The sequence below is a fragment of the Oncorhynchus gorbuscha genome, linkage group LG06 (assembly GCF_021184085.1).
Source record: "Oncorhynchus gorbuscha isolate QuinsamMale2020 ecotype Even-year linkage group LG06, OgorEven_v1.0, whole genome shotgun sequence".
Classification (NCBI taxonomy): domain Eukaryota; kingdom Metazoa; phylum Chordata; class Actinopteri; order Salmoniformes; family Salmonidae; genus Oncorhynchus; species Oncorhynchus gorbuscha.
The window spans coordinates 38,042,263-38,055,425 of record NC_060178.1 but is presented as its reverse complement, the minus strand read 5'-3'; the positions used below and the strand labels follow the sequence as shown (position 1 = coordinate 38,055,425).

General features: G+C 43.9%; 1 protein-coding gene across 15 annotated transcripts in view; it reads right to left on the bottom strand.

The window, feature by feature from the left end:
* Positions 1–13,163, bottom strand: part of LOC124037908 (receptor-type tyrosine-protein phosphatase F-like) — a 448,750-nt gene that overhangs the window by 27,020 nt on the left and 408,567 nt on the right. For 9 of the 15 annotated variants that reach the window (XM_046353139.1, XM_046353145.1, XM_046353147.1 and 6 more), the window contains 2 exons: positions 10,760–10,771; positions 4,416–4,528 (listed from right to left, as the gene is read on the bottom strand). In XM_046353139.1, the coding sequence (XP_046209095.1) occupies positions 4,416–4,528; positions 10,760–10,771 (125 nt within the window). The remainder of the gene's footprint in view (positions 1–4,415; positions 4,529–10,759; positions 10,772–13,163) is intronic. The other 6 variants (XM_046353141.1, XM_046353146.1, XM_046353152.1 and 3 more) reach the window with 1 other exon arrangement.

Here is a 13,163-nt window from a genome sequence, read left to right as displayed (position 1 = left end):
GATCCAGAAGTACAGGCTTTGTAACAGACTATCCTGGAAGATGGAGAAAAGATGGTCAATTCTACCACAAAGCTGACCATCATTGAAGACAAAGTCTACCGAGTTCTACAACTACCTCACAGAACACTCTACCAAATGTACCTACCTGAATCTCTACGCCTTCAACTGCTTCAACATTTCCATGAAGACCCATTAGCTGGTAATTTGGGTAGGTTCAAAACCTACAAGCGGTTGCAAGCGTTACTGTACTGGCCACATCTGAGCATGGATGTGAAGTCACACATCCGAAACTGTCAGGTTTGTCAAATGTACAAACCAGAAGGTAGAAAGCCTGCTGGCAAGTTGCAGCAAACGGTGGTTACCCGACCTTGGGAAATGTTAGGAGTGGATTTGATGGATCTATTTCCTAGAATCTCCAATCAGAATGTGTACATGCTTGTTTTTGTTGATTATTATTCAAAGTGGGTGGAACTCTTTTCCCTGCGTCAGGCCACAGCAAGGACCATCTCTAACATCCTTACGAAAGAGATCCTGACTCGCTGGAGAGTGCCTGATTACATCCTGTCTGATCGAGGTTCCCAATTTGTCTCTGATCTCTTTGAGGAGACCTGCCAAAGATGGAACCTTAGACAGAAGTTGACCACGGCCTATCACCCACAGACTAATCTCACTGAGAGAGTAAATCGAACCTTGAAGACAATGACTGCTTCCTATGTAGGGACCCAGCACAAACACTGGGACAAGCACCTTCACGAGTTTCAATTTGCCCTGAATTCTGCTGTGCAAGACTCCACTGGAGTCACACCTGCAGAGCTGAACCTAAGTCGTCCTCTCCGAGGAACCTTGGATATGGTGCTACAGCCCCAGCAGTTTACTCCAGACGCTGCTTGCTATGACCAGGTAGTCCATCTCCATGACTTGAGAGCTCTTGTCTCAAAAAACATGATCCAGGCTCGACTCAAGCAGAAGAGAAATTATGATAAGAACAGACGAGACATGCAGTTCCAGCTTCGTGATCGGGTGTGGCTTCGCTCTCATCCTTACTCGAAAGCTGAACAATTCTTCCCGGCCAAACTCGCTCCTAAATGGCAAGGACCATATAGGATTGTGGAGCAGATTGGCCCTTTGAACTACCGAGTTCGCCTTAAGGCCTGTTACCACCTCGGCTGAGGAATTGGAGGCGATTGAGCGCCGCAAGGTCCTAGATATCTTTGAAGAGGAAAGTGAGGAGACTTTTCTCGGATTCCCAGACCCAGAAGTCTCACACCTTATTAAGGCCTGTGACCCCTCAGCTGAGGAGCGTGAGCTCCAAAAAGTAATGAATATTTTTGTAGAGGAAAGTGATGAGACCTTTCTCGGTTTTCCCGACCAAGATGTGCCTTCCAGGGCAATGGTCGGCTTTTTCCAGGGGAGGGGGTGTGTGATGGCCCTGAATTTTTCTGAACCGTCTCAGTGCAGCTCCTTCCAATTGGGCGCTTTCCCTTGAATTCCCTATTAAATAGCCAGCATCAGCTGCGCAAAAGTGGGGTTGTGATGGAGACGTGAATGAGGATGTGTTCAACCCTCAGTTCCGGAGCTTCTCTATTCCGTTGTTTTGTTGCCGTTTAAACGTGTTTACCCAGGATCGGATCCACTCTTTGCGTCCGTGGACTACACCTCTCTATTCTTCGTGGCCTTTTTCCGATGGAGATCTATTGGCGGATTGGATTGTCTGACTGACCGACTGACTACAACCTTTTTGTATACGGTATTTCATTTGTTTTGATGTTATGTATAAGGTGATGATTTATGTCGTTAGTTGTAGTTGAGGACTTAGTAAGAGTTGATATGCGTTAAAGTTCTGTGGTAAAATTGTATGATTAATACTGGGTTTACGCTACACTTGAATGAACGGACAAACATTGCGTGACAAAAGTCACTTGAGTTCACTGAACTCCTTTACCGTGCTGGACTCTTTTTAGGCCCGAGGTACAGGACATTTCTGGAGGAACCAGAACTCATTGTGTTATATTATTATATGTGTGTGTAATCAATGATGTTGTTAATACAACCCACACGAAAGAATATAGTTGTTTTTGAAGTTCTTTCCAATGTTTTAAGGGTTTATGAAAAGTTTATTTCCATCCTGACTTTTAAGTCCTTTGTATTGCTGTAGACTCGACGGACCAGATGGGACTCATTCCCTCCCAAACCAAAAGGAGAAATCAATGTTTTCTCTGGTAGGCACAACCTACCTGGCACCCCTATAAATAATAACCTCAAGTCAAAACCGTTACAACATACAAAGGTGATGTGTAAGTCACCATAATGTGACTTGCAGGCCCTATGTGGCCTGTAAACCACAACTTTCAGGCCATTGTATTACACACAACAATAGGTTTCGATTTGTGCCTAAAGGGGTACAAACACTTGTAACTGTAGTGGTACTCTGTAAGGTCATCCTTTGTACCTTTTTAAGTGCATTAATTGTACCCCAGTTCATACCTCAGGCCAGGAAGGAATTAGGGTTATCAAAATTGACTGAATTATTTCAGATTTTCCGCTTCCATTTCCAGGAAACTTCCAACCAGGATTTCTGGAAAACCTGGGAAATGTATCTGTGTTTTTCAATTCTACCTGCAAGTCACATTATGCCAGTTCGCAAAGTGATGTGTAATTCCTATTGAATCCAGCCAGAGTTAGGATATCCAACAGTTGGCGTTTGTATTCATCTGCATTCGGAATGACTTCCAGGATTAGGAACATTGTGCGGAGACATTTAAACTGGACAAAACTTTTCAGTAACGGGTGCAAAAAATGTAACTAACGCCTCCCAAAAAAATGTAACCTTTATTTTTCCAGGTAAATCAGTAAAAAACAAGATCTTATTTACAATGATGGCCTACCCCGGCCAAATCCTAACCCGGACAATGCTGGGCCAATTGTGCGCCGCCCTATGGGACTCCCAGTCACGACCGGTTGTGATAAAGCCTTGTATCGTACCAGGCTCTGTAGTGACGCCTCTAGCACTGAGATGCAGTGTCTTAGACCGCTGCACCACTCGGGACCCCCCAATGCATCAATGCACATGCACAAACATAGATACTGAAACAAACAATTCCAAAACCCAACCTGCAATAGAGCATGCTGGGAAATATAATAATGATGGGTGTGGTTTTGGTTCAAAGAGATGTATATGAGTTTCAGATCACTCTATTAGGGTAATACAAGACCCTTGATACAAGACCCTTAAAATAAGGCCATATGAAATGTGTAAGGTATTGTGTTACAAATACAATTTTTTTAATCACTTAGTGATGTCAGGAGGGCTGAAAATGGATGAATGCAACAAGCATATATCTCAGTCACTAACAAATACAGTCATGGGTGTTTTTTTTATTTGAAAGATCAGGCATTCTGGGAAATATTTGAATAAGGGTTTAAACTAAGCAGTGTTAATTTAACACGGTTCCCGATGTCTATATGGGTCCACAAACTCAATACTTTCAGTGTTGATTTAACACTCTGTGTTTATTTTATTTTTACACTGGAGAATGTGGTGTGCAGTAAAGCAGGTACATTCCACCGATGATAGTCGGCATAATTGAATGTCGACAATCTTAATTTGAGATAACCAGCATCTGATATGATTCTAATTTAGCTGAATCTAATTTAGCTGCATATACACTGAGAACTCAGATGGTTTTCCTATTACATCTTCCAAAGCTGTCCTGTGAGCTGCATTACATTGCTTCTCCTATCAAAGTGGTTACAAAAATCTACCCATTTACCAAAATTTATCAAAGCGTAAGAGTGTGACCAGTGGAGGTGGCTCGAGGCCAGGTTTTATAAGCAACCTGGTTAGAGATTTGACTGTAGGCAAAGTGGAAAGTTTGGCCATGGTTGCTAAACTTAAGTGCGTCTGTGTGGGTTGTTTTGTCTGCTCAACAAGATCTCAAAGTTTCCCTTCGAAATTCAACGTATTATGGATGAAGGTCTATTTTTGCCCCGTTCATTCTGCATGGTCACTGGGTTTATCCCGTGTGGTTACAGGGGTGAAACGGAAACAACTCAAAGGGTTAACTGTATGTGTTCATTCCCGAGTGGTTAAGGTTAGGACTATGGTTTACGGGAGGCTCAAAACAAAAATAATGAAAAACAATGCACTATTACCATCAGGTATCATCAGCATTCACAGTGATCTCGCAGCTTGCTAGAACATTGTGAACTGCGATAGCGCAGTGGTCTGAGCAGCGTGCTCTGACTCCGAGAATCATGAGTTTGCTCCCAGTGTTTTTTGGGGGTGAGTGCAGAGAAAGGCCTATCGACGTTCTTAAGACCTTTTCAAACGTCCGAATTTGCAGCGTGTGTCTAGTGATCAGTCTGGTCTGGTAGTGTGTCTGGGTGGGTGACTTTGTGTTTGTGTGCGTTTGTACCTTGTGTCTGGTAGTTAAGTCGTCTCATCTCCACAGGGTCAGAGGAGTGGGCCAGCAGAGAGTCCTTCACCCCAACAGAGTGCTCATCCTTGGCAGAGGGAGATGCTCGTTTCCTGGGGAGAGAGGCAGGGACGATAGGCCATGAGAGGAGCTGTAAACACAGTGTCCAAGACAGACAAGACACAAAGTCAACATACAGAATGCATAATATAAATACAGTACACATAAATAAGTACATTTGTTTTATGTCCAAAACTGCGCCATCCCTGCTATATAATGCCCTACTTTTGAACATAGCCACAGCCCTCAGCTCTGGTCAAAAGTAATGCGTTATAAAGGGAATAGGGTGCAATTTGAGTATGCTGCTGTTAAATAACACTGTCTGCCGGGCTGTGTTCGTTGGTTCCCCAGATGAGGCCGTTTATGTGTGGAGGGCCCAATTTACTGTCTACACAGCTGGGGGGGAAGTGGTGACACAGTTTTAGGTTTACGCTCATTAAAACCTCTAATTTCCCCCATATGAATGTGTGAAAACAAACAGGCTGAGCAATTAACGGATCAGTTGCAGTGACAGACTAGCACGGCTGGCTAATTACAGAGGTGGAGAGAAAGAGAGAAGGAGGGAGGGAAGGAGAGAGGGGAGTGGGAGAGGGAGGTACTTGGGGAAGAGGAAAGGGGGATGGAGTAGTGAGAGGAAAGAAAGAGAGGGAGAGGAGGAAGGAAAGTAGCACACCTCCTCCATTCCCAATGCACAACACACGTCTCCTAGCGCGAGCATGATAACTGAGGTCTTAAGTGTTGACGTGTTACAGCTGCTGCTAAGCAAATGCATTAAAGCCTGCATTCGTTTCTCTGGGTAGCGCTAACATTACGCTAACATGTCATGTGCAGCAGCCTCCATCGCTGAGTACTGCTGCTGATGTGCTCACCTAACTCTGTCTCAGGGGCAGCTATTAGTGATGCCATGCTATCAAAGCTGTCTATGAGAGGTGTCAGTCATGTTACTAGCCCTAAACTTACAGTTTATATACACCTTTGCCAAATACATTGATACTAATATTTTGACAATTCCTGACATGTAATCCTATAAAAAAAATCCCTGTCTTAGGTCAGTTAGTATCATCACTTCATTTTAAGAATGTGAAATGTCAGAATAATAGTAGAGAGAATGATTTAAGCTATTATTTCTTTCATCACATTCCCAGTGGGTCAGAAGTTTACATACACTCAATTAGTATTTGGTAGCATTGCCTTTAAATTGTTTAACTTGGGTCAAATGTTTTGCGTAGCCTTCTACAAGCTTCCCACAATAAGTTGGGTGAATTTTGGCCCATTCCTCCTGACAGAGCTGGTGTAACTGAGTCAGGTTTGTAGGCCTCCTTGCTCGCACACACTTTTTCAGTTCTGCCCACAAATTTTCTATAGGATTGAGGTCAGAGCTTTGTGATGGCCACTCCAATACCTTGACTTTGTTGTCCTTAAGCCATTTTGCCACAACTTTGGAAGTATGCTTGGGGTCATTGTCCAATTGGAAGACCCATTTGCTTCAATACCCATTTGCTTCAATATATCCACATAATTTTCCACCGTCATGATGCCATCTATTTTGTGAAGTGGACCAGTCCCTCCTACAGCAAAGCACCCCCACAACATCATGCTGCCACCCCCGTGTTTAAAGGTTGGGATGGTGTTGTTCGGCTTGCAAGCCTCCCCCTTTTTCCTCCAAACATAATGATGGTAATTATGGCCAAACAGTTCTATTTTTGTTTCATCAGACCAGAGGACATATCTCCAAAAAGTATGATCTTTGTCCCCATGTGCAGTTGCAAACCGTATTCAGGCATTTTTTATGGCGGGTCTGGAGCAGTGGCTTCTTCCTTGCTGAGCGGCCATTCAGGTTATGTTGATATAGTACTCATTTTACTGTGGATATAGATACTTTTGTACCTGTTTCCTCCAGCATCTTCACAAGGTCCTTTGCTGTTCGGCAATTGATTTATACTTTTTGCACCAAAGTACATTCATCTCTTCCATGATTTCATGACTTCCGGCGCTGACAGAGATGGCCGCCTCGCTTCGGGTTCCTAGGAAACTATGCAGTTTTTTTTTTTTTTTACATGTTATTTCTTACATTGGTACCCCAGGTCATCTTCGGTTTCATTACATACACTCGAGAAGAACTACTGAACATAAGAGCAGCGTCAACTCACCATCAGTACGACCAAGAATATGACTTCCGCGAAGCGGATCCTGCGTTCTGCCTTTCACCCAGGACAACGGAATGGATCCCAGCCGGCGACCCCAAAAAACGACTTCGAAAAAGGGGAAAACGAAACGGTCTTCTGGTCAGTCTCCGGAGACGGGCACATCGTGCACCACTCCCTAGCATTCTCCTCGCCAATGTCCAGTCTCTTGACAACAAGGTTGATGAAATCCAAGCAAGGGTAGCATTCCAGAGGGACATCAGAGACTGTAACGTTCTTTGCTTCACGGAAACATGGCTCACTGGAGAGACTCTATCGGAGACGGTGCAGCCAGCTGGTTTCTCCACGCATCGCGCAGACAAACAAACATCTTTCTGGTAAGAAGAGGGGTGGGGGCGTATGCTTTATGGGTAACGGGACGTGGTGTGATCATAATAACATACAGGAACTCAAGTCCTTCTGTTCACCTGATTTAGAATTCCTCACAAGAAAATGTAGACCACATTATCTACCAAGGGAATTCTCTTTGATTATAATCAAAGCCGTATATATTCCCACCCCAAGCAGACACATCGATGGCTCTGAACAAACTTTATTTGACTTTGCAAACTGGAATCCATTTATCCGGAGGCTGCATTCATTGTAGCTGGGGATTTTAACAAGGCTAATCTGAAAACAAGACTCCCTAAATTTGATCATCATATCGATTTCGCAACCAGGGCTGGAAAAACCTTGGATCATTGCTATTCCAACTTCCGCGATGCATATAAGGCCCTGCCCCGCCCTCCTTTCGGAAAAGCTGACCACAACTCCATTTTTGCTGATCCCTGCCTACAGACAGAAACTAAAACAAGAAGCTCCCGCGCTGAGGTCTGTTCAATGCTGGTCCGACCAATCTGATTCCACACTCCAAGACTGCTTCCATCACGTGGACTGGGATATGTTCCGTATTGCGTCAGACGACAACATTGACGAATACGCAGATTCGGTGTGCGAGTTCATTAGAAAGTGCATTGAAGATGTCGTTCCCATAGCAACGATTAAAACATTCCCAAACCAGAATCCGTGGATTGATGGCAGCATTTGCGTGAAACTTAAAGCGCGAACCACTGCTTTTAATCAGGGCAAGGTGACTGGAAACATGACCGAATACAAACAGTGTAACTATTCCCTCCGCAAGGCAATCAAACAAGCTAAGCGTCAGAGACAAAGTAGAATCTCAATTCAATGGCTCAGACACAAGAGGTATGTGGCAGGGTCTACAGTCAATCACGGATTACAAAAAGAAAACTAGCACCGTCACAGACCAGGATGTCTTGCTCCCAGGCAGACTAAATAACGTTTTTGCCCGCTTTGAGGACAATACAGTGCCAATGACACTGCCCGCAACTAAAACATGCGGACTCTCCTTCACTGCAGCCGACGTGAGGAAAACATTTAAACGTGTCAACCCTCGCAAGGCTGCAGGCCCAGACGGGATAAATAAAATATAAAACATTCATTACCTTTGACAAGCTTCTTTCTTGGCACTCCTAGATGTCCCATAAACATCATTTAGGGTCTTTTTTCGATTAAATCGGTCCATATATAGCCTAGATATCGATCTAAGAATACTGTGTGATAAACGGAAAAAAATAGCGTTTCATAACGTAACGTCATTTTTTAAAATTCAAAAAGTCGACGATAAACTTTCACAAAACACTTCGAAATACATTTGTAGTGCAACTTTAGGTATTAGTACACGTTAATAAGCGATAAAATTCATCAGGAGGCGATGTAAATTCATTAGCTGTCCGTGTCCAAAACATGTCCGAAGAGAGCTCGATCAAAACATCCGGTCGGAGACCGGAGGGAAGGAGTTCCCTTGATTCGGTTAGACCAAGAATCAATTGCGAATCAAATGACAAGACTCTAGACAATGTGTGGAAGCTGTAGGCACCGCAACCTCGGCCTACTTTAATTCCGTTCACTTTGAACAATTCCTTGAAGTCGCGGATGGATATTTTTTTCCATTTTCAGTGATCATATTTTCATGCACTTTTCGATGAAACGCACATTCTGTTATAGTCACAGCCGTGATTTAACCAGTTTTAGAAACGTCTGAGTGTTTTCTATCCACACATACTAATCATATGCATATACTATATTCCTGGCATGAATAGCAGGGCGCTGAAATGTTGCGCGATTTTTTACAAAAAGCTGCGAAAAGCTGCTTGAATTCTCAACTTCCTTAACTAGTTGGCTCGGGTCAATAGAGCTGCACTATACAGGAAATAATATGCCATTTAGGACACATCCATGGAGATGGACGGCGAGATGAGGATTGTAATGGATATCGTAATAAAGCATGGAGGCAGGAAATAAGGAAGTGTGGGAAAGCGTGCTTTGTTATTCTGACTATTGCCTAGGAAACGACATGTAATTTGAACTCCACTTTTTGCATTTAGCTTGCAAGGCATCAGGGCTGCAGGTGTGTGTGGGTGTTGGTGCGGGGAACCGGGCAAAGGAGAAACCACAGACTATGAACTCTCAGTGAGATGTCGCTCAACAGATCAACGAGATCAAAGACATTTCTCAAAGCTGCCTGTAAACATTGCCCACACACGCATGCACATATTTGCATGCTCACACGCGCAAACACGACATACGTGGACACACACACACACATGCACACACACACAGATGCACACACATAGACACACAACCAGTCAAGAGCCAGACATGTCTCCTGTGAAAAAAACAGTCAAAGAAAGGTGTGATGTGTGATAGTGATGGGAAGTTCAGTCAAAAGAACGATTAACTAATTTTGAGTCAGTAATGGCCAGAACACGCAGGACCCCACACCAGCGAACGATGAACTGAAAACTTGAAAGTCCTGATTCTACAAGCCTCTCGTTCATCACAGTTGGCAGGCAGGAGCCCCTACCGGCGAACGATGAACTGAAAACTATCATAATCCGACAAACCTCTCGTTCACGTGTCGTTTACCGTGGTGTGCTTATTGAAGCTGTCATTTGTGACTGAGACTTGTTGTTTAAACAATGTAGACATACATTTGTTGATTGTTAGGGATACAAATAAGATGATGTCTTAATACATTTGATACAAGGTCTAGTTGTGGCCACATCCGGACTAGATTGTGAACGACTGTTGGAGGAGTGCATTGCTCAACTGTGATAAGCACAATATGGTTCGCTAACTGCAGCCACCCCAAACTATTTGTTCTAGAGTTCAAGTTTGTTTAGTAGAGGCTGTTCATGCTTTGATTCTTCAAAGCCGATTCCATCATAACATTCAATAATTAATGAATTGGGTTCATTCTTGCACCATGAGATGAATTGTCAGTTAACATATATTTTTATCCTCTATGCTGCCTGCAGCATGATCTATTTTCCTTTGAGTAATTATGACAGACAGTTGTTGGTCAGAGCACATCTCTAGAGCTGTTGAGTCGGAGGACTGTATAGCAATCCTGCTGCTAGCAGGCCAAAAGAACGACTAAAATGAACGAGTCACTCAGAAAAACGAATCGTGACTTTCGAGTCAGTAAAAAGAGTGGTAGAAAAAGAATCGATCGCATACTGGACCTCGCTATGTGTGATCTTGACAGTGTAGTAGAAACAAAGAGCATGTCAGTCTGTCACTCTGACTCTCTACATCAGGCATCAGTCAGAACAGAACAGAGTGGAGCAGCCTGACCCAGAAGCACATCTTATAGAGGAGTAAAGGCATCTGTCCACATGCTTCCCAGCTCAACTACCTTTTGTGACGTTTTTGTTAGTTTGTGTCTCAGCGAGGGTCAGTAGCCGAAGTCTACTCCCATTCGTCTGTGATTGGTCAACGGCAGGGGTTCTTCAATTAAGTGTTTTTTTGTCATTCAACGAGAGACGAATCGGTTTCATGCACATATTTTCACTTTAGAAATACTGCAATAACGTCTTTGATGTAAAAACATATTTTTTTTCAAGCGAAGGTCTTTTAAGGGACTATGCAAGCACACTCGTTCAGCCAGCTGACGCCTTAGCATGCTGACGCCTTAGGGGGAGGGGAGAGGAAGGGTGTGCTGCAGATTGACAGCCAAGCCAGGGTTGAGAGGGGGTAAAGTGGTGTACGGATGTAAAACAGGAGAGAAGTACTAACCTTTCTTGTTTGCTGCGTTCACAGAAAGCAGGGGGAAAGTGAGCGAGGGAGAAAACAGAGAGAGGGAGAGAGAGAGGGAGGAGGATTAAATTACAGGGTTAAAGCATAGAAGCAGTGGATGGGGAACAGCATCTGGCTAATACAAGCTCTTTACTTCACACCTCCCTCCATCCCTCATTCCATCCATCCCTCCCTCCCACCCTCTCTCTCTCCTCCAATCTCTCAGCCCTGCGGTTTTATTCAGATAATAACGCTGACATTTTGAAAATGAGTTTTTTTCCTCCAGGGGCCCAGATCTCAATCCCTGTCACTGTGATCATCTTCAACAAGTGTTTAAATATTTTTTTTTTCTTTACAACCCATTCTCTTAAGATACATATGCTGGGATTTTTTTTTAAAGGAGGATCTACATATCTGCTATGTGGGGAATTCAGGAGATAATTATATTCTCTGCAGTTGGACAGGCTTGATGATGGTGCACTCTGCTCTCTCAGGTTTCTTGAGGTAGATATTGTACTTTTGCAACTGTTGAAATGTCTATAGATCTGCCTCTTGTACTGTGTTTTGTAGCATTTACATTAATTTATATTTGAATACAATCCATTCCAGCAAAATGACTTCCAAGTCATAAAAAGTTGCTATGTGTCCTGGCATGGACATCAGAGAGTTATAGGCCTATGCAGTCAAATAGGCATGTTAAATTGGGACACTTCAAAAGATTTCTTCTCATTTGCTGTGAAGAAATCCTCCACCCTCCTGCCATCTAAGTCAGCCTTGCCTGGACTTTTCCCACAGAGAAATACTTTGAATTACTAGTTCAGCTGAGTTCAGCTTATTACTTTCCTGGGTTGTTGTGTAAGAGCGAGTTGAGGTCTGGCTCCTTCTGATCGCCAGAGTGAGGAGAATTAAGGTGAGGTCAAGCATTTTGGAATGCTTTTTTGAATGATTTAAGTCCTTTTTAATGATCAAGTCAAGCACCTGATTCCCTTTTTTGTTCAAGCAGAGCTGAAGCGTCTGAGAAGTAAGGAGAGCTACACTACCACAAGCCCAGCAACTCAAAGACTGAACAAACAGTAAGAGAGAAGGGTGACAAAAGAGGAGAAGAAAGTTGAACAGATAGAAGACAGAGGAAGGAGGACCAGCTTGTCCCATCCCAGCAGTGTGCTAGCTAGCTGAGATTTCATTATTAGCGGAAGAAGCATATGGATCCCCTGTTCTTCCCTCTCTCTCTTACGCTAGTTCAGCTAGAAGCTCTAAGGACAGCTACATTCAAAGAGAGCAGCGAAAACACAGCTGGGCCAACTCTGGGAGAGCATGGCCACAGGCTACCTGACTGAGATACCTCCCATATCAATGCCCACTCACTCCAAGGAGAGAGTCTCACAGAGCCTATAGGACTTCAGGCTGAGGCTAGATGAATGTCTATCTGTCTTGATGGAGTAACCACTGAACTCCATCGAATGAGGGCCAGTCAAGTTCTTCCACACCAATCTCAACAAACCATTTCTGTATGGACCTCGCTATGTGCATGGGGGTATTGATTGTCATGCTGAAACAGGAAAGGGTCTTCCCAAAATTGTTGCCACAAAGTTGGAAGCACAGAACCATCTAGACTGTAATTGTACGATATAGCATTAAGATTTCCCTTCACTGGAACTAAGGGGCCTCGCCCGAATTATGAAAAACAGCTCCAGACCGGAATTCCTCCTCCACCAAACTTTACAGGTGACACTATGCATTCGGGCAGGTAGCATTCTCCTGGAATCCGCCAAACCCAGGTTCGTCCGTCAGACTGGAAGATAGTGAAGCGTGATTCAACATTCCAGCGAACGCATTCCCACTGCTTCAGAGTCCATTGGTGGCGAGCTTTACCTCACTCCAGCCGACGCTTGATGTTGCGCATGGTGAGTTTAGGCTTGTGTGCGGCTGCTCGGCCACGGAAACCCATTTCATGAAGCTCCCGACGAACAGTACTTGTGCTGATGTTGCTTCCACAGGCAGTTTGGAACTATTGTTGCAACCGAGGACAGAAGTTTTTTGCGCTTCGCGCATCAGCATTCGGCAGTCCCGTTCTGTGGGCTATCACTTCGCGGCTGAGATGTTGTTGCTCCTAGACATTTCCACTTCACAATAACAGCACTTACAGGGCAGAAATTTGACAAACTGACTTTCATGGTGCCACATTGAAAGTCACTGAGCTCTTCAGTAAGGCCATTCTACTGCCGGTCATCTATAGAGTTTACATGGCTGTGTGCTCGATTTTACACACCTGTTAGCAACGGGTGTGGCTGAAATTGTCGAATCCACTCATTTGTAGGGGTGTCCACTTACTTATGTATATACAGAGTATTCGGAAAGTATTCAGACACGTTGTTGAGTTACAGCCTTTTTTAAAAATGGATTA